This window comes from Zosterops lateralis, assembly GCF_965231275.1.
Source record: "Zosterops lateralis genome assembly, chromosome: 4".
Taxonomy (NCBI): Eukaryota; Metazoa; Chordata; class Aves; order Passeriformes; family Zosteropidae; genus Zosterops; species Zosterops lateralis.
In genome coordinates, this window is record NC_139765.1 from 8,420,236 (window position 1) to 8,443,019 (window position 22,784).

The window sequence follows — 22,784 nt, forward strand, 5'->3', positions numbered from 1 at the left end:
ACACACAGACAATGTTGCTTTTCATACAAAGGCACAATAGGAATGAATGTATTAACCTCTGTGGTGCATGGAATGTGTCAGCTTACACACTGGCAGCTATTCCTGTGAAACTCAGCTAACTTCCGCTGGCTGTGTTAAAATAAAATTTAAAAAAAAGAAGAAGAAAAAAAAATCTTCCCCAGAACTCTGTCCCGTGCTCTAGTACACTGGCCAAACAACTGAAATATCTGATGTCTACTTCATACTGGCTCGGGCCAAACTGAGCTGGAGAATGCATTTCACACATCCCGGCTATAAATGCTGAGCCCTTCCAAGCAGGTATAAAGCTCTGCTGCTCCACGTGACTTGGCAAATAATAATGAGCAGGGAGATGCATTTGTAATGGAGAGTTTGGGGCTTTTTTTGTTTCTAGAAAGGAGTGGCAATCCAGACTTTGCAGAGGTAAGAGATGATTTGGATCTTGATTTCCTCTCAGCCACAAATACTGCTTGGCTTCATCCTACCAGCCAAGCATACATGGCAGGTAGCAAAATTCACATTGTGGCAAGGACATTACATTTGCTTAATTCCAGTGCCTTGACAAGAGTTGTGTGGCTGATCAGGAATATCCAAAAGCTTGCTATCACTAAGACCCATGGACACCCTAATACCTCCAAAATTCAGAATACTGACAGTCTGAATCAGATACATCTGGCTACCAGGTCAACTCTTCAATGCAGCTGAAAAAACCTCAAATCCTTTAGTATTTTTCCACCTGTTTTCCAATTGTCTATGTTAAATTGGAATAATCACTAATTATCTGCAATACAGCAGTGCCTAAAATGCTCTGGGTACCATAAAACACAGTAGGAGGGGCCAGTTATTGCTTTGAAGAGCTTATGGCCTAAAAGGACATAATCATGTTAACGACTTCTAAGCAGTTTAAAAGTGCTTGTCAGGACAGAGCTTTTCTGCCTGACAATCCACTTCCTTTTGGTATTTTACAGCCTGCATGAGAACAATCTAATGGAGAAGTGTCCCGGTTTCAGCTGGGATAGCATTGGCTTTCTCTTTAGTAGCTGGTACAGTGCTGTGTTTTGGATTTAGGATGAGAATAACGTTTGATAACACACTGATGTTTTGGTTGTTGCTAAGTAGTCCTTACCCTAAATCAAGGATTTCTCAAGTTTCCCATGCTCTGTCTGTGAGAAGCTGCACAAAAACACGGGGAGGCAGCAAGGCTGGGACAGCTGACCTGAACTGGCCAAAGGAATATTCCATACCAGGGAACATCATGTTCAGTTTATAAACTTGGGACACTTGTTCAGGAGGGGTCAACCACTGTTTGGGGACAGGCTGGGCACAGGTCAGCAATTACTTTCTTGGGTTTTATTCTTCTCTCTTTTTAATTACAACTGTTGCTATTACTATTATTGTATTTTACATTGTATCAATTATGAAACTGTTCTTATCTCAACCCATAGGTTTTACCTTGTATTTCCCAATTCTCTTACCCATCCCACTTCTGGGACATTAGTGAGTGGTTGTGTAGCACTGAGTTGTTGGCGGGGTTAAGCCATGTCAATAAGAAAAGCAAACCTACTGCTATGAGAAAACCCAAAGTACAAACCTAAAAGTAGTTAAACTGACAACAGAGACACAAAAACATAACCAAAAGCTTCCAGTGAGGTGAAAGGAAAATGTGTTATCATTTGATGACTCCTTTTGCTTCGGACGCAAGTTTTACGCCGAGAGAAGAGCCCCCAAAACCCCTGCTAATTGCATTGTGTTCCAAAGGGAGAGAAAACTGGTTTTCATATTTACTTAACCTTTGCCTCCTCTACATTGTGCTGGGACTTACCTGCAGTTGGAGTGGGCCTAAGCCCGGTGTTGCTGCGGCAGCAGCTGCCATGGTAGTTGGGATCAGCTGAACGGGGTAGGGGTCACCTAAGTAAGAGAATAATAGAGGCGTCAGCACCTTTTATCTACTCTCCACCTGCAAATTAAAGTCCTGCATTCACTCTTTCCAAAAGCCTTCTTTTGTGTGCCTTGTTGAGGCCTAATGAAAAGCTCTATTGTGCAGCCTTTTACTAACACTCTTTTCACAATTCTGGCTGAGAGAGGAATGTGAATAAAAGGCACAAGCAATTAAGGCGGAAACCTCATCCTTTTTCATGATGTATTTAGGGAAATGGAAAAAAAAAAAAAAGTGCACATTGATCAGAAGGCTGCACTTCAAAAAAAAGGGAAGAAAGAAGATGGGGGTGGACGAGAAGAAAAGGAAAACAGTACAACCTTGATAAGATCACAGCATTAGAAGGGAACAAATTTACAAGCTTGTCCAAAATATGAAGTTAACAAAACTCTGCTCACTGTTAGTAAACTGAGCCTCACGCAGAGCAGAAATGGTACTCAATTGACTACTGTTTTCTTTCAGGCGAGAAAAAAAAAAATCTCACTTTAGTGGCAGGGTTTGATCCTACAACAGGAAAAAGCACGTGAAGCTCAGGAAATCAGATACAAGGCTTTGAAATCCCTGCACCAACTCCACTTCATGACTTGAGAGTTAATGTTGCTCCTGACAGAAAACGACTTCGGTTTTAGTAAGAACTGCATTGAGCTTAATGAGATAAAGGGAGCCAGTAAAGCTTTTAAGAAAAATTGCAGGGATTTATAAAGGAAAATTACCTGAAATGGTAAAAATTGAGATGGAGACCGGCATGTTTTAATGATATGGAGAGCTCTCTTTTGGTCACTTCTCACATATCTGATTTGTTAAAATAAACTTCATACTACCCTATCTACAAGACTATTAAGAAAACTAGCAAAAATAATAAGAAATGTTACACATATTACATTGCTTCCTCAAGTGAAAAATGTTTTAACACTTTCCACCAAAATAAGGCTCACTGGAGCATTTCTGTATGTCCTCATGTTCTGGTGGAATGCCTGATTTCTGTAGCACAAAAACAGCCACTGGAAATAAGACTATGGAAAAGACACAATGCTCTATGAGGAAAATCTACCTAAATGTTGCTGTACATTTCATGAAAAAGGTAGATTGAAAGTGCTCCCCTTTATTTTGCTTTTTTGAATGAAAAAATAAAAAAGACAATTAAGGAGGTAATGCAGGGTGTTCTGTACAATCATTAATAATTATTATTGAATTTAAGTCTCAAATGTTATCAAGCCTTAGTTACAGGAAACAGAATACAAAGGGAAAGAAATTTATCTAATTTAAAAAAAATGTTAGAAATAAGCTGTGTTGGTGTACACACATCCAGGTAAGTGGCTAATGTTTATTTTCCCCTTTTATAATGTAACCTTCTTTAAACCTTTTCATTCAAGGCTTTTGATCTCCTCCTGTTAAGAATTAAATACCACAACTTCTAGTAATGGAAGACCAGCAGAAACCGGGCTGGCACAGCATCTTAACAGATATTTAACTTAAATAACTGTGCATGTTGATACTTAAGAACATTTAAGTAATGCTTTGTTGACTGAGGCCTCACAATCTTTCAAGGCTGACCAGCCAAGCAATGCATACCAAAATGTCGACCCAGGTATCCCCATTCCCAAGTGCCTTTGCACCAGCCTCAGACCACAACACTTCTATTTATTTATTTATCAATAGACAACAGATTTCCTGACATGCTTGGCTTTCTTTTTCTTCCCCAGAGAATGCCATTGTTTTACATTTTCCAATTTTATTTTGTTTCCTGAGGCATTCACCTTCCTTTTCCTATCACGGACTGAATCAAAAATTTTTCTGACTTGACATTTTCTGGAGAGCTATCTTGTGACCTAAGCAGTGGGCCTCAAACATGTGAAGACACAGAGAAAAAGGAAACAGTGGTTGGAGAGTCAGGGACAATGATGTTTAAGTGCTTCCAACACCACTGGTAGCCCAAGGGCTGACCTCAGCATCATTCCAAAAGTCTCTCTTAAAGAAGACATTCTGATCAAAATACAGCCATGAAAGAAGATTTTTTTTTTTTTAATTTTTCGACCGGAAAAAAAAAAAAAAAAAGAGGGAAAAGTTTCTCAGTAGGAGGCTGATTCTTACAGCCCATTAGATCTCTAGTTTTGAATTATTTGTATTCAAACACATATGTTAAAAGATCAGCTTCCATGCACTCTCCCACATTTCTCTCCAAACACATGTATAAGCCTCAGTCCATCATGCTAATCATAAATCCCACTATTCCCACCAATAGCCCAGTGGAAGAGCCAAGATAAAAACCACAGACAACTCTTCAGACACCTCAGATCCAGGGAAGATTTTGGGACCCTAACCATGAAGGTGCCAAGCACCCACATATTGATATCACACAGTGAAGGAGCAACTGCCAGCCCTCAAAATACTAACAAAGATCTCAGGTCTTATCTGATAAATACACACTTTTTACTGTTACTCTAGAATGTACTACATCTTTCTACTATCCTTAAATTTATTTCCATATCAGAGTGAATTTATTGACTAAGCAGTTTTAGCTAATTCTGAAATCTGGGAAATGCATGTCTTAACTATTTCATTGCATCTTCAGTAAATACCTTATTTTTAGATGTCCGAAGTAGCTACATTTTTTCCCAAGCTCTAGGAACATTTCAGGAATGTAAGACAAGACATGCAGTTTTCAGAAATAGATATTTCCCAAGCTATTCACAAGTCTGTACCACTGAGAACACCAATAAAATCTCAAACAACCATATTACGTTTCAATTTACAGAATTCACTATTAATCTAATGCATGCAGGCAGAGGCATCCTTCAGCTACCAAAAGAAACATTTTGTGCAGTCATTTCATGTTCCAAACTACCTCTTCTTGTTATGTGTGGACTTTTTGTACAAACAAAGCATCAGAGAGAAGTTTTATCGTTGTTGTTTTTCTTTAGTAGGCCATATGGTAAAATCTGGAGCAGATCAAAGGCTGAGATTTTTATGGTGAGAACAAGGTAAAAATGATTTCATTAGCTGATGTATTATTGCCTAATATATATATAATTATTTCCTAGCTAGTTGGTGACATCACTTTGAAGCACAGAATTATTCAAGACTGGCTACATAAAGAGAACACAGGATTTATGCACTGGTGAGGCAGCAGCTAAAGAAGGGAAGGGGAAATGTCAGCCTGGGGGAGCTGAGGGGGAATATTAGAGGTGTTGGTGCCCACTGTGGGCAATGCCAATGGATCAGGGCAGAACACAAGGCTGAATCCTCAATTCTGTGCCAACGCTTTATTTCTCTATCCTTCTTCTGGTCCGTCTTCCACAAACATACCCAGAATCTCCTTCCTGATAATTTATGCACTGCAACTTCTTTCAATTTCAAATCACACCTTCATCCTTGCCCAAAATAATCTTCCAAGATATTGCTTACAAGAGGATTTTTCATGAAGTACATTCACTTTCCAACTACTCTTTCTATGAACTCTCCTATGATCCTCCACTGAAAACACTTTTCTGCAAAAGTTCAGCTGTGGTACAGAGCCAAGTGGACATCCTGTCCCAACACACAAAATAACAGCCCTGTGTTTAGCAACTTGATTTTCAACTGACTGGCTACCAGCTCATGGATATGAAATAATTCTGTACCCATGGAAGTACAACAATGGCTCTTAAACCATTTATATGTTTTGTAAAATTTTATCAAAAGAATTTTTTAAGTTAAAAAACATTAAGACTCTTTTCTTAAAAAAAAAAAAAAAAAAAAAAAAAAAAAAAAAAAAAAAGTGAAAATAAAGCATAAGAGTTAACATTATGTCTGTTGCACCATTCACCAAAACTCTTAAGATGTTTTTTGTATTCCTTTCTCTGTCACTCATCTCATTTATTCTCCTTCGTGGTGTAATCCCCCCTAGTGTCTTGTCTTGTCTCCTGACAGGCTGCAAGCTCTTCAGAGCAGGCACAATTGTCTTACTTGCTATATAAATCAAGTTACATGTTAATGTTAAATTATAATGTTTTGACAGGATTTTAAAGTTGAACCTGATTATATGAAACAATAGAACACTGATTTTTTTTCCCCTGAAATTTTCTTCTCTTAAGAAAAGGATACCAGAAGAGGAGAAGAAGGGCATTTATTTCCTGTGATTTTTTAAAAACTCATTGTTTTCCTCCTACCTATCTTTCAGGGACAGCAAATGAAATAAAGTTAGGAGATCATGGAAGAAGAGAAAAGAAAACAGTGTAAAGGATATGAAGAGTATGAACAACAAAACATGGGGCAACTTTTTCAGCACCTGGCCTGCTGGAACTGGATGAGCTCCATCTCTCTGTTAAGGGCAGAAGGATTTTAGCTTATGAACTGGAGGAACTCATTGAGAGGGCTTTAAACTAGGCTTGAAGGGGGAAGGGGATGCATCTAGGGTGTCTGGAAGCAAGACTAAGAGTGGTAAGGCTGAGTTAGGGGTGAAATCAGTAGCCCAGCTGAGGTGCATGTATACCAATGCACACAGCATGGGTAACAAACAAGAGGAGCTGGAGGTCATGGTGCAACAGCAAAGCCATCACAGAAATGTGACTCACCGAGCTGGAGCACTGCATGGATGGCTACAAGCTCTTCAGAAGAGACAGGAAAGGGGGAAGAGGTGGAGGGGTGGCCCTTTGTATTAGGGAGGCTTTTGATGCCATGGGAATTGAAACTAATGATGATCAAGTGGAACGCCTGTGGGTAAGAATTAAGGGGAAGGCCAACAAGGCTGACATCCTGAGTTCTGCCTCCAGGGATTATGGATTTAAATGAATAAGGAGTATGAAGAAGACACCACCAGTGGCTTCCAAAAAGAAATCCAAACTGGTTCCCTGATTTTCTGAGGATAGCCCTGGACAGTATTGGCTGAGAGATTGGTCTGTTTTGTGTTTTAGAGGAACAATTCAGTCTACAGAAGAGATAGGTTTGGAGGGATCTAAAAGCAGCCTTCCAATCCCTACAAGGTGATCAACAAGACAGGCCAGGCTCCTTCTGGTAGGCTTTGCTTGGAGGACAAGAGCCAATGGCCATAATGTGAATCAAGAGGGGATGAGATTTCCCCCACAAGGACATCCAGATGTTGAAACAAGCTGTCCAAACAGGGTCATGCACTCTCTGTCCTCGGAGCTTTGCAAGCCCCAACTGAATAAAGCCCTGAGTAATCTGATCCTATCTCCTTGATGACCCTGTGTGAAGCCAGAGGTTGGACTGCAAGCCTTCTGAGAGCCCTTCCAACCAGAATAATCCTATGATTTCAGGATACACATTTTTAAATGTTTTTTCTGTATCTGTTGAATAAATTACACTTATTCAAAAACTCCAGCTTCCAAGGAAAGCTAAAGTATTTCCACAAAGGTTTGTACATGCTCATGAATTTAAAAAATCAGGACTTTATTTTGTTGCCCAGCTATGGATAATAGTGAAATAACACCAGACATCTTTCATGGCCTAGAAACTGAGCTGAAACTACCAGCCTGTTTTCACAGGTCCCCATTGTTTTGCTTGTCTGCTTTGTTTTTATCAGAATTGTTAGGAGCAGCCACACAGAGATGGGGGGCTATAGAATTCTTTCATTTACAAACAGTCTTTAGTTGTGTTGTTTATTTTGCAGCCTTGTTTCCTCTCATTACATTTGCAGCCTTACGGAACCATCACATTCTCATGGATGCTGAGAGGCAAAGCTGTTACCAAATTTCCCTTCCTCCTTGCTGTTTCTATCCACAATGCTATTACTCTTCCCTTATCCTGGGGGGAATATGAGGGTTTAGTCATATGCTCATTCTTATCCAAGGCATAAACAGTAGCCTTGGAAGATGACCAGCATCTTTATGAAGAAGCTTCAGTGTGTGGTCTTCACAACACATGGTTTCTATTTTTGTCATTCTGATAAAAACACAGCAATGTCGTTAGTTTTTTCTTGTGATTTGGTGATTGTCAATGACCTGCATGTCAGCTGACATAGCTGACACAGTTAAATCAGAAATTAGCACTCAAGTCTCTTTAGAAGACAGAAAAATGGACACTGAGCACAAGTAAAATTGTAAGACAAGTCCACATGATACTCCATTAAACAATGAAACATGTGACTGACTGAAAAACAGAGACACATCAGCAACTTTCCCCGAGGAAGTTTATGGTATTTAACTCCTAAACATTAATTTTATTGTATTATGTGAGGAACCAATTAACTGAGAGCTTCATTTTTATCAGACATCAGAATTATTGTTCAGAACATAGATGAACGGTAAATTCGGCATATTTCAATTTTATTAGGCTTGACTTGTTCATCTCTTGTATTTTGCCAACTTTGAGAGGTAATTAGATATTTCACCAATAACTTTCTGTGAATTATTTTATTTAGAACACTTCCAGCAGCAACAAGCTGATATGTAAGACATATAAAAGGTAGCTATTGTATATTCAGATTTCCCCCCCAATTAGATATGGTTGAAATAGTGATTGAAGTGCTTTCAAAAAACCTTGTGTTGATGACATCTGACTGCAAACACAATATGATTTGTTACAACAAATTATCTGCAGCGATAGGACAAATGGGCAAAGAGAAACAATTCTTGTTTCCAAAATTTGTCATATTACCATAAAAATAACACAAATATCAGTAAATAAAAGGCTATCTAGAAGCTTTCCTGAGAATCCACCAGCAACCTGGAAAATGTACTTGGGGTAAATCCCATTTCTGGAAATACAGACTTGGCAACAATTGTTTCCTGAAAAAAAGAAAACAAATCCTAAAAATCTCCAAATACTTCAATTCCTTGCACACCTTAGTTTAGAAAACAAGGTGCATTGTTATTCATCTTCTACAGAAGAAACTATATGGCATTCAACAGCTGCAATCATCCTGAAAAGCCTCAGGACTGACAGAATACACCACACTGCTTCAGGTGCAAGTCAACATTTGCTTTCCCTTTTAACACCATGATCAACTGTTTTAAGAAGCACTGGAGTGCAGTTTCTTGAATTCATCTTACGTAGCATCACTAATTAGGGAAGATCCATCAAAGTCTGGGCTACTCTGTGTAGCTGACTTGGAAATGACTGGCAAATAGTGCTGCAAATGTAGAAGCACGGAAATGTTCCAACCTTATCCCCCGATACTTAAAATTGTTGTAGAAAACTTCGAGAACACTGTTCTTATCCTAACTCCTTCTGCCTTTTTTGTATCTCAGTCCCCAAATCTTTATTTCATTCCTTTTAGTATCTCTGATATAGGAGATATAGCCATGACTTAATATTCCACATACAAATCCATACATATGTGCATTAATAAAATGATCATACTACCTATGACTGATGAGCAGCTTGCTCAGAGGCAGAACTATGCAGTTTTTAAAGGGCACAATACAAAAATTCTTCTCTTCTATCACTTGCACCGTTTTTATGCTTTCAAAGCACTTCTCAAATATTAATTAGCTCTAAATAAATTCTAATTATTTCTAAGAGTGGCCCTAGCAGATCTGTATCATCTGGTGTGAAATCTGACTTTAGTGAAGTCAACAGCAACAGCTCCTCAGACCTCAGCAGAGCTGACATTTCCTTTGCCATTGCTAAAATCCTAGGAGTTGTGTCTATTATCTGGAAAGTACCATAAGTAGAGCTGAACTAGCAACAGCAGGAGTAACAAGTGACAAGGTTACAGAATGAGAAGAAAAAAAGGGTTAAATGACCTGAGCCAATCTGTGGAGCTCAGATGTGAGAGAAGCTTTGGGAAATGCAGTAATAGGACTCTGTTTGATTTCAGCATCAGCTCAAATGGAAGGTGCTTGCCTGCTGCTAAAACCAGTTTAAATAGTTGGGTATACAGGGTCAACTCCTAAAATTTGCTCGTGCTGCCAGTCACTAACTTAGTTAACAATTAACCTCAAAACATCGGCCCTTTACAAAAAGATTTGCATTATATACCTATCTAAAAATTACATATTATGTGTATAATAAAATACATATGAAGAGGTTGGCATGAAAAATCCAAACATTTAAATTTCAAATAGCACACATTGCATGAATAACTAAGTCTAGGGCAAATAAGTGTGTAATCAGTATTTACCTTGCTAATTGGGGACAATATAGCCTATCACACACTGCCAACTTATTTTTCTCATAAGAGAAAGTAGTTTGGTTGTAAATAATAATATTAAATATTTTATAAATGCAATTACATCTAGGTATACAGCTTAAAAATTAACTGGAACCACAGACTATGATTTTTTTTTTTCTCAAATAGAAATGTAATCCTAATAGAAGTTCCTCCCTTCATCTCTGCCAACTTTACCACCACACAATATGCCATAGAGAAAAAAGGGGAAGTGTCAACTCGTGTAAATTGTCCCTTATGTAATGCAAACCATCTGTTTAAAAAAACAAAACAAAATGAAAACCCAAGCCACTCCCAAGCATGATCTGCTATGGAGAAAAAGAAAGAAAAGGAAATGTAGTACATCAAATTGGAAGCCAAAGACCATGACCTGCCATGTAACCATGGAGAAAATATTTACCCCTCTCCTCCCTTTATTTACCCAATTTTGAAAAATATTTGGAAAAGCATAATTGAATCATTTGGTCTGCACATAATAGAGGATGATATTGCTGTATTTTTTTTAGCATTTCATCTCTCTAGAATGTTTTCAATCAGGCTGGAACCAAGCAGAGAAAAACTCTTTGTTTTCAAAAACATATCACACAATGATGCCATCACTGGGTTAGAAGACCCCTGAATCCTCAGTCACTGCAACCTGGCAAAGGATGGGGGATAAAGTATGAGTACACTTCTGCTCTGTTCTTCCAGTCTTCCTTAGGTATCTGCCATGAAATGAGTCCAAATGGACCACTGCTATGAAACTGTTACAATTATTTTTGTGTTATCTTCAGTCTAAATGCTCAGAAAACAGAGTATGTGTAGAGAAAACAGTGCTCTTCCTTTCCAGCCTCTGTCTGGTAAGTCACGAGTCCTTTGGTAAGCACTGCCTGAGGAACCCACCTACACACACACTCTGAAACCATTGGGAGACTTAATTTGACCCTCTCTTGAGAGATACAGGTGTACCAGAAAGTGCTGGATAACTTAATTAGGTTTTATTACCTAAGCTGAATGAAAATAAAACAGCAGTACAACTGTTCATAATTTCTTCTCTTTTGCTGACCCTGAGGCCTGATCACACATTCTCTTCCAGCTGAGGAGGGCACCAGCTCCAACCACAGCCCCCTGCCAAAACTCACCACTGTGACCAGGCTGCTTCTTTAATCCCTTCCCAATACGTTTCCATGAAAAAGAATCATCTCAATTTAAGCAATTTTAACAGAGAGCTCGTGCTGTCCCAGCCTGGGCAGAAGCAAGTTTGAGAATGCTTAACCAAGAAACTTGGTCCATATGTCTCCTTGTGGAGATCTGACTTCTCACAGGGGCAGAGTGCAGAACAGCATAAATGTCCCTTTGCATGTGTCTCCAAAAGATATTCAAAATCAAGGAACTCTGCATCACTAGCTAGTTATGAAAATATTGGTTGTTGCAATAATTCTCTGTTCCTTCTCCCTCAAATTTTCAAATCTCACTTTTTTTTTTTTTTTTTTTTTTTTTTTTTTTTTTTTTTTGAGGAACAGTATGTGAAAACTTTGATAGTTTTTTTTTCTTTGTGACTGAAACTGAATTGTCACATGGAGTTTTTTATCATTCCTATGTGCAGGTTGTTAATGCTAACAATTAACAGAATCATCACTAGAGAATTTCTATCCATCAGCCACAGAAAACAATTCTGAAAAATATAATCAGTCTAGAAAGAAGGGCAGTTTTTCCAAAAGGACTGAGAAGATGTAGAAGTGAGATTCCATTTTCATCAGGCACATAAACTAATTTTAAAACACAGAATGGGAGTCATGTTCAGATGATGCTAGTGGGGTCTTTGGAAGTTCCTAGGAAAGCTTAGCTCCCAGAAGCAAACTCAGTGAAAATTAGGTGTTTAACACATTCAGAAGCTGAGCAAATTAATCTGCTTGTACATCCTCTGTTGCAGTACAGTGCTGGTACTACAACCCACTTCAGCTCAGTTCAAGTCAGCACAGGTGACTGCACTAAAGTTTGCAGTACAAGAATTTGGTCAATACCCCTAAAACTTAGATCCTAGTGTCTTTGAGTAAAGTTTGGTCTCCTAAATCACTCAGGTGCTCAACAAAATTTTATCCCAAGCTCTCTGGTTTGCAGTCTTTGCCAACTGGACTGATACACAGTAGGGCAAGCAAAAAAATGGGAGAAATACGTTTTAATGGTCTGTCAAAAACATTGCTTGATGTGAACAGATGATAGTTTGAAGGCAGCTAGGTGTAAGGCAGCTGGGGGAAGCTTTCTAGGTGTAGCTAAATGTGTATATGAGTTTTTGTTTACATTAGAAGGTGAGTGAAAGGAAGAAACCCTCTGGACTACTTATCACTTCTCCTCAGCTTCTCAGTCAAATTCAGCCAAACATGCCAGGCAACCACCAAACACAGAGCTGTCTTTTTCCACTGGCTTCTGCTCAGTCCCTACATCTTGGCATACCATTAATTCCAAGCCTTACTGCCAGAGGCAGCAGAAACTTTGCTCATTTTGCCTTTTAATTTTCAAGGTTACACAAACACATAACATCAAATCTATTTCATAGACGAGAGGAGCTACAGAACCATCATGGAGTTAATGTACATGTAGTACAAAGAAAGGAAAGAACCACCTCAACTCCCATTAACATGGAACTAATACAACCTGCCAGATGTGTCTGACAGGGTGCTTTCCTGACCTTTTCCAGACCTACAGTTCTGGTAGCATTCATATCCAGTGTGGCTTACAGTTACACATTCTGTAATGTGAATCACTGCTTCTCCCAGTCGAGAGAAGCTGAGTGTGAAATCACTGGAAGAACTGAATGAGATTATGTTTTGGTACTGCAGCTGCTGAGGGATGTGAAGTGTTTGGAACAGTACTTTTCAATAGTGGTCCCAGCCTGTAAAATATCAGGAAAAGGTGTTAATGGCCAAAGAAACTGAGTTAGTGCTCAGGTACTGGGTCTATCATGTTCAGACACCGCAAGAAATCTGAAATTGTGGGCTAAGCCAGCTTAACTATAGAAATCTTTTTATAGTCTAAGTTTACAAAAATGCAGCAGTGGCTAATGCTGAGTAACTCCAACCAACTGATGAATTAATGAGTTAGTCAATGATACAGATGGGTACAGTGACATGGACATAACAAACATCCATACTAGAGACAGAGAAGAGTCAAACAAGCAAGTCCTGGATAACTCAGTAGAAAACTGATGGCAGAAGAGTTCTACAGGTACAAGTACATGAAAATAAGTCTATGAAATTCATGCTCTAGCTAAGTTTATTCACAGAAATAAAGTTCCTTCATTATTTCTTAACTTGTATTTATTCTCACCCTGTTGACAGGAACATGAAATCCTATAGAAGGCTTAAACGAAATTAAAAAAAATCTGCGGAGTGTAGAGAACAATACAAATCTTTCAAAGATTAAAAAAGTAGATGCTATATTTTTCAGTGTTAGGCTCTCACAAATATCCTCAGAGTTTGTGTTAGTCCATCAAACTGAAAGGCATATGCTATCTTTGATCTCTGTGCAGAACCTCCGTTGAGATTAATGTGAGCTCTGTGTGAAGAATAGGCCCTCAGTTCACAAATAGCAAGCAGTCTGCTTCAGGAAAAAAACATGTTTTCTTACAACAGTGTTGAAATTTACTGGGAAGTTTCAAATAGCTTCTCTTCAGATGCAAGTTTGTGGTCATGAGCATGTTCACTTGTCAGAAAGACCTGTCAGGGAGAAGGTGCACAAATCCACCTCTTGTGTGAGATGTTTGGCTGTTATGCTGTTATGTTATTCTTCATCTCTGACAAGATTTTCTCATACTATAACAACTAATCCTCTGTTTTTACACTCATCTCCACAAGCTAATGGCTTTGTCCATCAATGAGGTGCTATTTTTACATAGACTGGCATGAAACTGTGCCCTATACCCACTTCCAGCTAAAAAAATCTACAGGACTTACTGCATCCCGCCTTGTAGCTGAAACCAGGAGGAAGAAGGAATCCTTGCTGTGCAGCTGCTGCTAGGGTTCGTTGGTCTGGAGGGAATACGGGAATCATTAATGGAGGCAGCTGACCCTGGACCTGCTGAACAGGAGAGGGAAAATCAAACACAGAATTTTTTTTTGGGGGGGGGACAATGTCTGGTAATATGCTTTCTTTCACTTCTGATCTGAGAGGTCTGGTTTGAATACACCTCTTCATACTGGGGTGCTCCAGCAGCATCAACTGATGAGCTTCATCATCATTACCAAACACTTTGTATGAATTACATTAATCCAAAATAAACTGAAATATTTCACTAAGGCATATCTATATCCCACTTAATTATTCCCCCCACAGTTCATGATGACTCACTTATCTCTGACTGTAGGGGGGTATTTTCTTCTCTTTTATTGAACTGTGTAGCACTATCTGTCTCAGACAGTAGCTTTGACCCTAAGCCCAAATACAAAGACACATCCTCAGAAGGAAAAATAAGTGCATTAGTAGCACACAGCACAGCCAGTACTATTTCTCTGCCTATACACATGCACTTATTTGTACGTGTGAAAAGATAAAAGTCTCTGGGATGGCCAGAAAAAAGGCTGAGACGCTTTATTCACAAATAAAACAGCTATGTCTGAAGTGTTAGGCGTTCAACTTTGCACAGCAACTCTACACAACCATGCAAGTCAGGAAGTGGAAAATATTATATTGTAAGTGGATACTGCAGGGGACTGAAGACATGCAGAAATTAGTCATCAAAGCTGGAAGTGGGCCATGGCACAACATCTACTGCTATTGCTTTTACCCAGTTCCGTTAATAGTTTTTAATTGCTAGAAATGGAAGTTGTCTCTGTATTTCACACAGATGAGAAACACAAAGTTTGCTGGATTAAAATGCTAAATGACTAGTTGCAATTTAAAACCCCCACTGTATTGACCAGATCAGTCAATAAAGAAAGACTGGCTCGGTTTTTAAGGCAGCTCATCTAGATTTTTAATGGCGCTGTAAAGCTGAGGCATCGGAGATAGATACGTTTTCAAAAACTACAGTTTATTTTGTGCTCTGTAGCCTTAAGTAACTCAGAAAATTAAGAGGATCAATAGCCAACCTTCTATGCTGAGGGGCACAAGAAAGTGTTCCTCCCTTCGTCACTGCCTGGACAGTAGAATTGGCAAAAGAGAACCTGCACCAGACCCTGGCTGCCGCTGTTCAGACCACACCATTTGCACTTAATTTTATCTTCATTTAATCTCTGGTCTTGGTTTACCCAACACCGTTACCAGGCATAACAGTGATACAAAATTTGGGATTACCATCCCTTTTGATTTATGCTGGGAGCTGTCAACACCCCTGTGTGTGCTGACTGCATCTTTATAGTCTAAAACAATTTTCAAGGATGGAGTTCAAGAGCACTGTTGACAGAAATTCTTGCAGTGGGAGATTAGGATTGGGGCTGAAGATAGAGCAGATGTAGCTCCTCTCACTGAACTAGCTTGACTCAGTTTTTGTTACTTCAATATTTTTCTTTCTACCCTGATCCTGTTAATTAGAAGGCATACCTATTTTCAACTGAATTACAGGAGAAAAAAAAATAAAATGTGATTTGTTCTCTATCCACATGCAGTTATCCTGGAGCTGTCCAATACCTGCCTTTTTTGTTTGTTTGTTTGTTTTGTTTGAGGTTTTGTGGTTTGCTTTTTTTTTTTTTTTTTTTTAAACACAAAGACAAAGTAACTGTATTCTTTTAGAACAAAAATGAACAGCCATGCGGAATTTTTGCATAGTACTCTTCTTCGGCAAAAAGCCACAGAACTTTTTTTAAAATGGTTTCCAAGGATGAAAGTGACTTTGCCAAGCGAAGAAGCTTCAAAACAGGACTCAAAAACACTAATAGAAAGACAGATGGTTCTACTAAGTGCTTTGCTGCCAAAAAAAATGTTAAAAAAAAGTGAAAAAAATGGAGTGATGTTATTGAAGCTGACTGCAAAGTTCTCTGATGACTGCAAATACTCTTGTCCCACTGCAAGTGTTAACTCTGCCTCCAGGGCTAATATAACTAAAGCACCACACACACACAAATTGTCATTGCCAAGCCCACAATGTAGCTTAAGTCTGCACTTGATTCCAAGTGACTGCCAAACACATGAGCAAAACACCACAGTGAAAAATTCCCATTTAGGAAAACATTTACTAGGAAAATGCCCTTTCTTCCTAAATCTGATGGCTGTATTTCATTTTTTTTTTCAAATTGCTGCTCCTCTTTAACTCTCCGAGGGGCCTTACAGCCCCTAATTTCAAATGACACAACCCCATTTGCATTAAGGAGGTAAAAAATATAGAATGATGAGGATGGTTTTCATGGATATAGAAAAAACACAGTCAAAACAATGTGATTTTCATTCCAGGATGGAATGTATGTAGCAGCACTGAGCTACACTTCATTTTCTCCTAAACACAAATAAATGCAAACATTAGTTTATTTTAATCCGATTACCTGACACAATATCATACAAATTACGGACTCTTCATTTTTATGGCTCATTTAACTACTACATCTTAACTCGTTATGTTTATTATTATTATTAACTGGAATTGCAAGGTACAACTGTTTCAAGTAGCATTGAATACAGGCCCTCCTTCTGAGTTTTACATCTAAGGTGTTTTCCTCTTTTTTTTTTTTTTTTTTTTTTCTTTTCAAGATATTACTACATCAGTTAAATCTCTCAAATGTTTCTTACTGCATAGCTGATATACCTTCCAATATTTTCTGGATTGTAACTTCTTGATACTGCATTTCTAATTTGAATATAATGGACTGCAAATCATAGGTATTTTCCAGGCCCTTCAATTTGTTCTGCTAATGGACATATGTCCATAAAAATAAATGCCTCTTCAACAGTCTAATAATTCATACTGATATCAAGATTCTCTGCTGACCATCTTTCTATGTGATGACCTCTTCTCAGTTGTAATATCCTAAAGGAGAAAACTGTATTTTAAATCCTCACAAAATTCCCAATCGATTTACAATTCACCTACAATTTCACCTTGCAACTTCTTATCTACTTTATTATGTTAGTCTGGATGATACAGATATAATCTCTCAAGGCCCTTTCTTTTCATACTGTTGCCAATGTGTCAACCGATCACCTTGTTCCTTGATTTTCCTTTTAATTTGAATGCCACATTAACTAGAATATTTTTACACTGCATGAAAAACTGCATGGGTATGGCATGCATAGAAAAGGCACATAAGACACATAAAATAACAAAGAAAAGTACCAAATGCCATGAGAGCCAAAACATTCTATGCAATCAATTCTCTGGTCAAGGAATTCGTACTTGTATCTCTCTGCCAAGTTATTTGAATCAAGAGGCAAACCCATGTTACAATAAAAGAAGCACCACTTGCCATTTAGTTTAAGAGAAATATCACCCCTTAAGGAAGCAGATGCACAAGAGTTCAAACAGCCAAATAAAGTCAAGGTTCTTTCATTCATAATGAGGACAGTAAATTATCCTCTCTAATGGCAATGTACTTTCAGGAGCGCGAGAAACTCCAACCAAATGTAACCTAGAGCCAAAACCAAACCCAGGTGTGTTGGTTTTGCAGGGCTTGGTTTTTGGTACCAGGGGGGTCACAGAGGTGGCTTCTGTGAGAAGCTGCTGGAAGCTTCCACTACGTCCAGCAGAGCCAGTCCCTGATGGCTCTGAGGATGGACACGCTGCTGGCCAAGGCTGGGCCAGTTAGAGATGATGGTAATACCTCTGTGATAACAGATTTGAGAAAAAAATTGAAACAAAGTGGGTACAGTATTTTCTAGTCAGAGAAGAGGAGGAGGTGAGAACATGTGAGGCAAAAACAACATGGGGACACCAAGGTCAGTGCAGGAGGGGCAGGAGGTGCTCCAGGCCCCAGAGCTGAGATTCCTCTGCAGGCTGTGGTGAGACTGTGGTGAGGCAGCTGTGCCCCTGCAGCCCCTGGGGATCCACAGGGATGCAGAGATCCACCCACAGCCCCTGGGGATCCACAGGGATGCAGAGATCCCCCCACAGCCCCTGGGGATCCACAGGGATACAGAGATCCACCCACAGCCCCTGGGGATCCACAGGGATGCAGAGATCCACCCACAGCCCCTGGGGATCCACAGGGATGCAGAGATCCACCCACAGCCCCTGGGGAAGGTGCCCAGGCTGGAGCAGGGGATGCCTGGAGGAGGCTGTGATCCAGTGGGAGACCCTGTGGAGAGAGGGGGCCCTGCTCCCAGGCTGGAGCAGCCTGTCCCTGGAGGATGCACCCCATGGAAGAGTGACCCACACTGCAGCAGGGTTGGGAGGACTGCTGCTCGTGAGAGTGGAGCCAGGCTGGAGAAGTTCACAGAGAACTGTCTCTGTGGAAAGGGTCCCCACGGTCTCACAGGGGAAGGATTCCTCTCCCTGAGCAGCAGAAAAAAAACTTGGGTGACAAAGTGACCAAAACCCCCACACTCGGTCTCCCTGCACTGCCAGTGGGAAGGAAGAAGGGGTTGGGGAAGGTGTTTTCCAGGGTTTATTTTACTTCTCATTATTCTCCTCTGACTTTGTTAGCAATAAATTTGTTGTGCCCTCGGAATGTTTTCACCCAGTCCTTAACCCATGAACCTTTAATTTACTTTTTTTTCTCTCCTCTGCCCAGCTGTGGCAGGGGAGGGTGAGTGAGTGGCTATTGTGGGTGCCTGTGTCAAACCACGACACCAGGAAACCTTCACAGTTGACACTGAAAATCCAAATAAGAGACCACCCCTAAAGAACTTAACAATGCAAAAACCAGTATGAGCACATGACAAACAACTAATAGTAAATCTACTGTCCAAGTGGGAAACTGGGGCACCCGCAGTTGCCTGCAGAGATTTTTGATTTTGAAAAGTGCCTCAATGTATCTTTATTTGTTTCAGTGCGTTTGAAAAATCTGGCCCTAAATGGCTTACCATATCAAAGGAAATTTGTTGGCAAACTTGGAACCAATTCAAGCTGTTGAAGCCTGGGCCAGCATCTTCAATCTGTGCATGCCCTTTATGACACGACCATAACAAATCCAACCACACAAAGACATTGCATTCAACATAGTCACAGTTAATATTTCCAGGATTCTCAGCTTCATTATAATTGTAGTATTTCCACCTAAATTTTGCTCTCCTGTCTACTTTTAGGAACATACTATGGTTACCACAGCTACCTAAGCACCAAGCAGTGTGTTTTTAACAGTTACCCCTACTGTTTGTTACTAGCTCCTGTTGTGACTTCCACAAATTTAGATTGCAAACACTTGACAACTACAGTTCTATTTTCTGTAAAAAGTCATGTGTGCTTTGGGTCACTATGCAAATAGCTGCACAGGGAAAACAGTTTAAAGAAACATTGCAAAGATTGCAAAGTTAGACATTCATAGCTTAGGGAATGCCAGAATCAGGGAAGCAGGCATGACCTTATTTTGGTCCTTTATGCCCCTGCATCCAGACAGAATCTCTAAAGTTCACAGTTTCTCCTAGCACATGACTCCTGCTTAATCTAGAAGGCTTATACCAATTCTCAAGTAACATAAATCCATACTTTCAGCAAACCTAAACCCCTAAAATAGCAGCTGCTATTAGTTTTATCTATTTTCTCTTCATACACTTCCACCAATTTCATTTCCGCAGCTGCTCATTACATATTTATTAGCATCAACTTTTATATAAGTTTTCCTCTCTCCAAGGTAAGTATCTCAAAGCATTTCCCAGCACCTAGATATATAACATTTTCCATTGAGGGGCAAATACTGTTAATGCACCCACCTTAGTTCTTCAGAGGCAATTCTATTCATTTTGGTGAGACTGGTAATGGATAACGAATTACTCAGTGTGGGTAAGAATAGCTGCTAAAAGCAACACTCTTGTCTCTACAACCTGACGAAATTCTGAACAGTATTTTTGAACTTTTCAGAGGATGCCCTTCAGGAGCTGCATGAGCGTCTTTGCTGAAATGGACTCTTGCATGGCTGCCTCATGTAGAAGTGTGGCTAATTTTTATTTTCATCTGAGTTATCCTCAGCTGCCTCAAATAAGTTCAGATTTTACGTTCCTAGAACGGAGGGTGCACATGAATGATGTGATCATTTTCAAACTGTTGTATGAAAATCTTCTTGCTTGTGACTTGTTTATAAGTTAAGCATCTCTTCTACTGTATAGGAAAGAATGCAATGCACATTTCCCATGCAGCAGCGCAAATCTGTCCTTCAAAAATGACATGGTTAATTGCATTTGTCCCCTTCCTCCAGAAACACTTGGCTCTCAGTGACACACACTCTGCTGAAGGACTGGATTCTTTAATTAGCACATGTGTTGGCCCTCTTTCTCTCTACCTCACCCCCCTCCCCATGTCTATCTTAAGGAAAATAAAAATATATGTCCCCATATAACTACAATCTGCTATTTTCCCTTTCAGTGATGCTTAAAATAAGAAAAGAAAATGTTTTTCTCTTTCTCTTCTCTGTATCATTTCCCTAAATTGACATAAGCATGTCCTGAACCTATACAGCAGGAAGTCTTGCCTATCCAGGTTATGGAATGATCCCTCTTCCTACTGAGTTTGAGGTGCCTTTTTATGGGGTGCTTACTGAATGTTCAGGAAGCAAAGCAGAAGGTGGATGGCATGAAGTAGAGATGTTTTTTTTCCTCCTAATCACCACCTGTAAACTCTTCTGCAGTGGATGATTCAGGCCCTAAATATTATTCTTCCCTTTGCTGTGTATGAGGCTTACACAATTCATACCAGCACTCACCAACTTTAACCCTGTCCAAACACCTCAGTTCACTCAGCAATTCTCACATTTTTCTCACAATTGTTTGCAAACAGTGATACTGTCAGCATAAAACATGCTCTCATGGTGGTGATCTTTCAAGGAGAATAAAGGAAGGGATTTAGGGAGACACTTCCATCACACACCTCCATCACATACCTAACATATCCTCTCCCCATTACAACTCTACTAGCATGGGACAGTTTTATTTGGAGTGATGATGTGGAAAAAATGCTTAGTTTGATGGAATATGGAGACAATCTCTAATAGGTATGCAACCTGGCACATTGAAAACACAGGGAACAAACTTTCAGGAAAATTGAAATGCATCTCAGGGAAATAGATAAGTGTTTTTCATTTTAAAAAGTCAAGGCTTTTCAGGCTGGAAACTTTCCACCTTTGCTCAGTCCTGCAAGAGAACCCAGGTGTCACAACCAGCATCCATCTCAAACTCATCTCATCATAAACTCTGCAAATTAACACACTTAGCCTTTTTAACTAAAGTGCAGCAAAGTTCCTTAAACTGCCAAATAATACAGACAGTAGCTGTTTCCAGGTCAATAACTTCCTTCCAATGCTTTCCTCCTTCAGTTCATGCCACAGAACAAAATGCAATGTTGAGAGACAAACCTCCAGCAGCACTTTGCAGGACAGAAGCCCAAAGAATCTTTCACATTAAGAAACAACCGTTTTACACTTTCAAAAGCAAAATGCAGTGTTACTTTGTTCATTTATGTAACTAAAATAACGAATTTCAAAATATTTTTCAAAAATATTTGAATTAGTATAGAAAAGACATAGAGAGGAGAGAAAAGCAGTAAGATAACTTTTTCTGCATTGGGATGAGATTTAACAAGTGTTCATGCTTGTGCAACTTAGCAGGTAAGCTACCTACAGGGAAATTCTGCCACAAAGGTATTGGAGCAAACAGCCTAACTGAAGAGACTACCTGGGATAAAAAGAACATAAACTGGAATTCATTCCAATAGACAGCTGTTTTAAGACAAAAGCCTAAGAGTTCACACAGGAAGGGCTGCTTCAGACTATAAAACATCCCAGCAAGTGGGGTTCTCTAGCAAAATCAGGACTTACAGAGCAAGTGACTGTAATTCAGTTAACAGCTACACTGGAAGACTAAAGTGCACTCTCAAAAGAACCCTTTCTACTCCCAGCTCAAGAGCAACACTAAAAATAATTTGCTCTCTCCTTTTTATAAGAGAAAAAGATTCATTGTTTGGTTGATTGAGCTACTTGTTTCATGAAGAGGTTGAAGTTAGCAAATGGGCTTTTGAGGCTTGATGACCACAGTTTCAGCCAAACTGTCTTATTTCACCTTACTTAATATTCACACAAACACTGTTTTTCTCATGGCATAGCTTCCAAGCACCTGAGCACCTTGCTTAAATGTTGCTGCCCTTCCTAGAAGAATAAACCAGGACTGTAAGGGAAATCTGCCACAAACTTCTGGCTGTCAAAACTGCTGATTTATATGCTGTATTGTTCTCTATCTGTGTTTTTGTTGGCTGCCAGCAAGCTGCTCCTAAGTGCAACTGTCATGAACAACAGTTAATCCACAAAGTCACTTCCTTCAAAGTGGAAAATCTCTAAACTTCCATTAATGCCTGATGCTACCTTGCAGTGTGTGAGGGAGCACAGAGTTTCCATATGCCTGGCTAATGCTTTTCCCAATGAGGTCTGGACCAGCGCTGATGGCTCCAGCAGTAAGCTATCCAGTGAAACATTTGTCAGGGAAAAGAAAACAGGTGTGAGGTTTCCTGATGTGATTTAAAAGACAGCATGTAGGATAAATCCTTGAGCAGCACGTGTACTCTTTTCTACAGTTAGCTGATCTGTGATAGATCAGTTTGGTTATTCAAAATATATAACGAACTATGGGTTTATTTGTACATGACAGAAAGGATCAGGGATACAAAACAATATAATT

The 22,784-nt window shown here is 39.5% G+C and overlaps 1 protein-coding gene across 1 annotated transcript in view; it reads right to left on the reverse strand.

Annotated features, from left to right (window-relative positions):
* The window catches only part of SOX5 (SRY-box transcription factor 5), a 289,723-nt gene that overhangs the window by 85,876 nt on the left and 181,063 nt on the right, over positions 1 to 22,784 (reverse strand). The window contains exons 7-8 of the mRNA XM_083859043.1: positions 13,997 to 14,120; positions 1,841 to 1,926 (exon numbers count right to left, since the gene is read on the reverse strand). Of these exons, the coding sequence (XP_083715169.1) occupies positions 1,841 to 1,926; positions 13,997 to 14,120 (210 nt within the window). The remainder of the gene's footprint in view (positions 1 to 1,840; positions 1,927 to 13,996; positions 14,121 to 22,784) is intronic.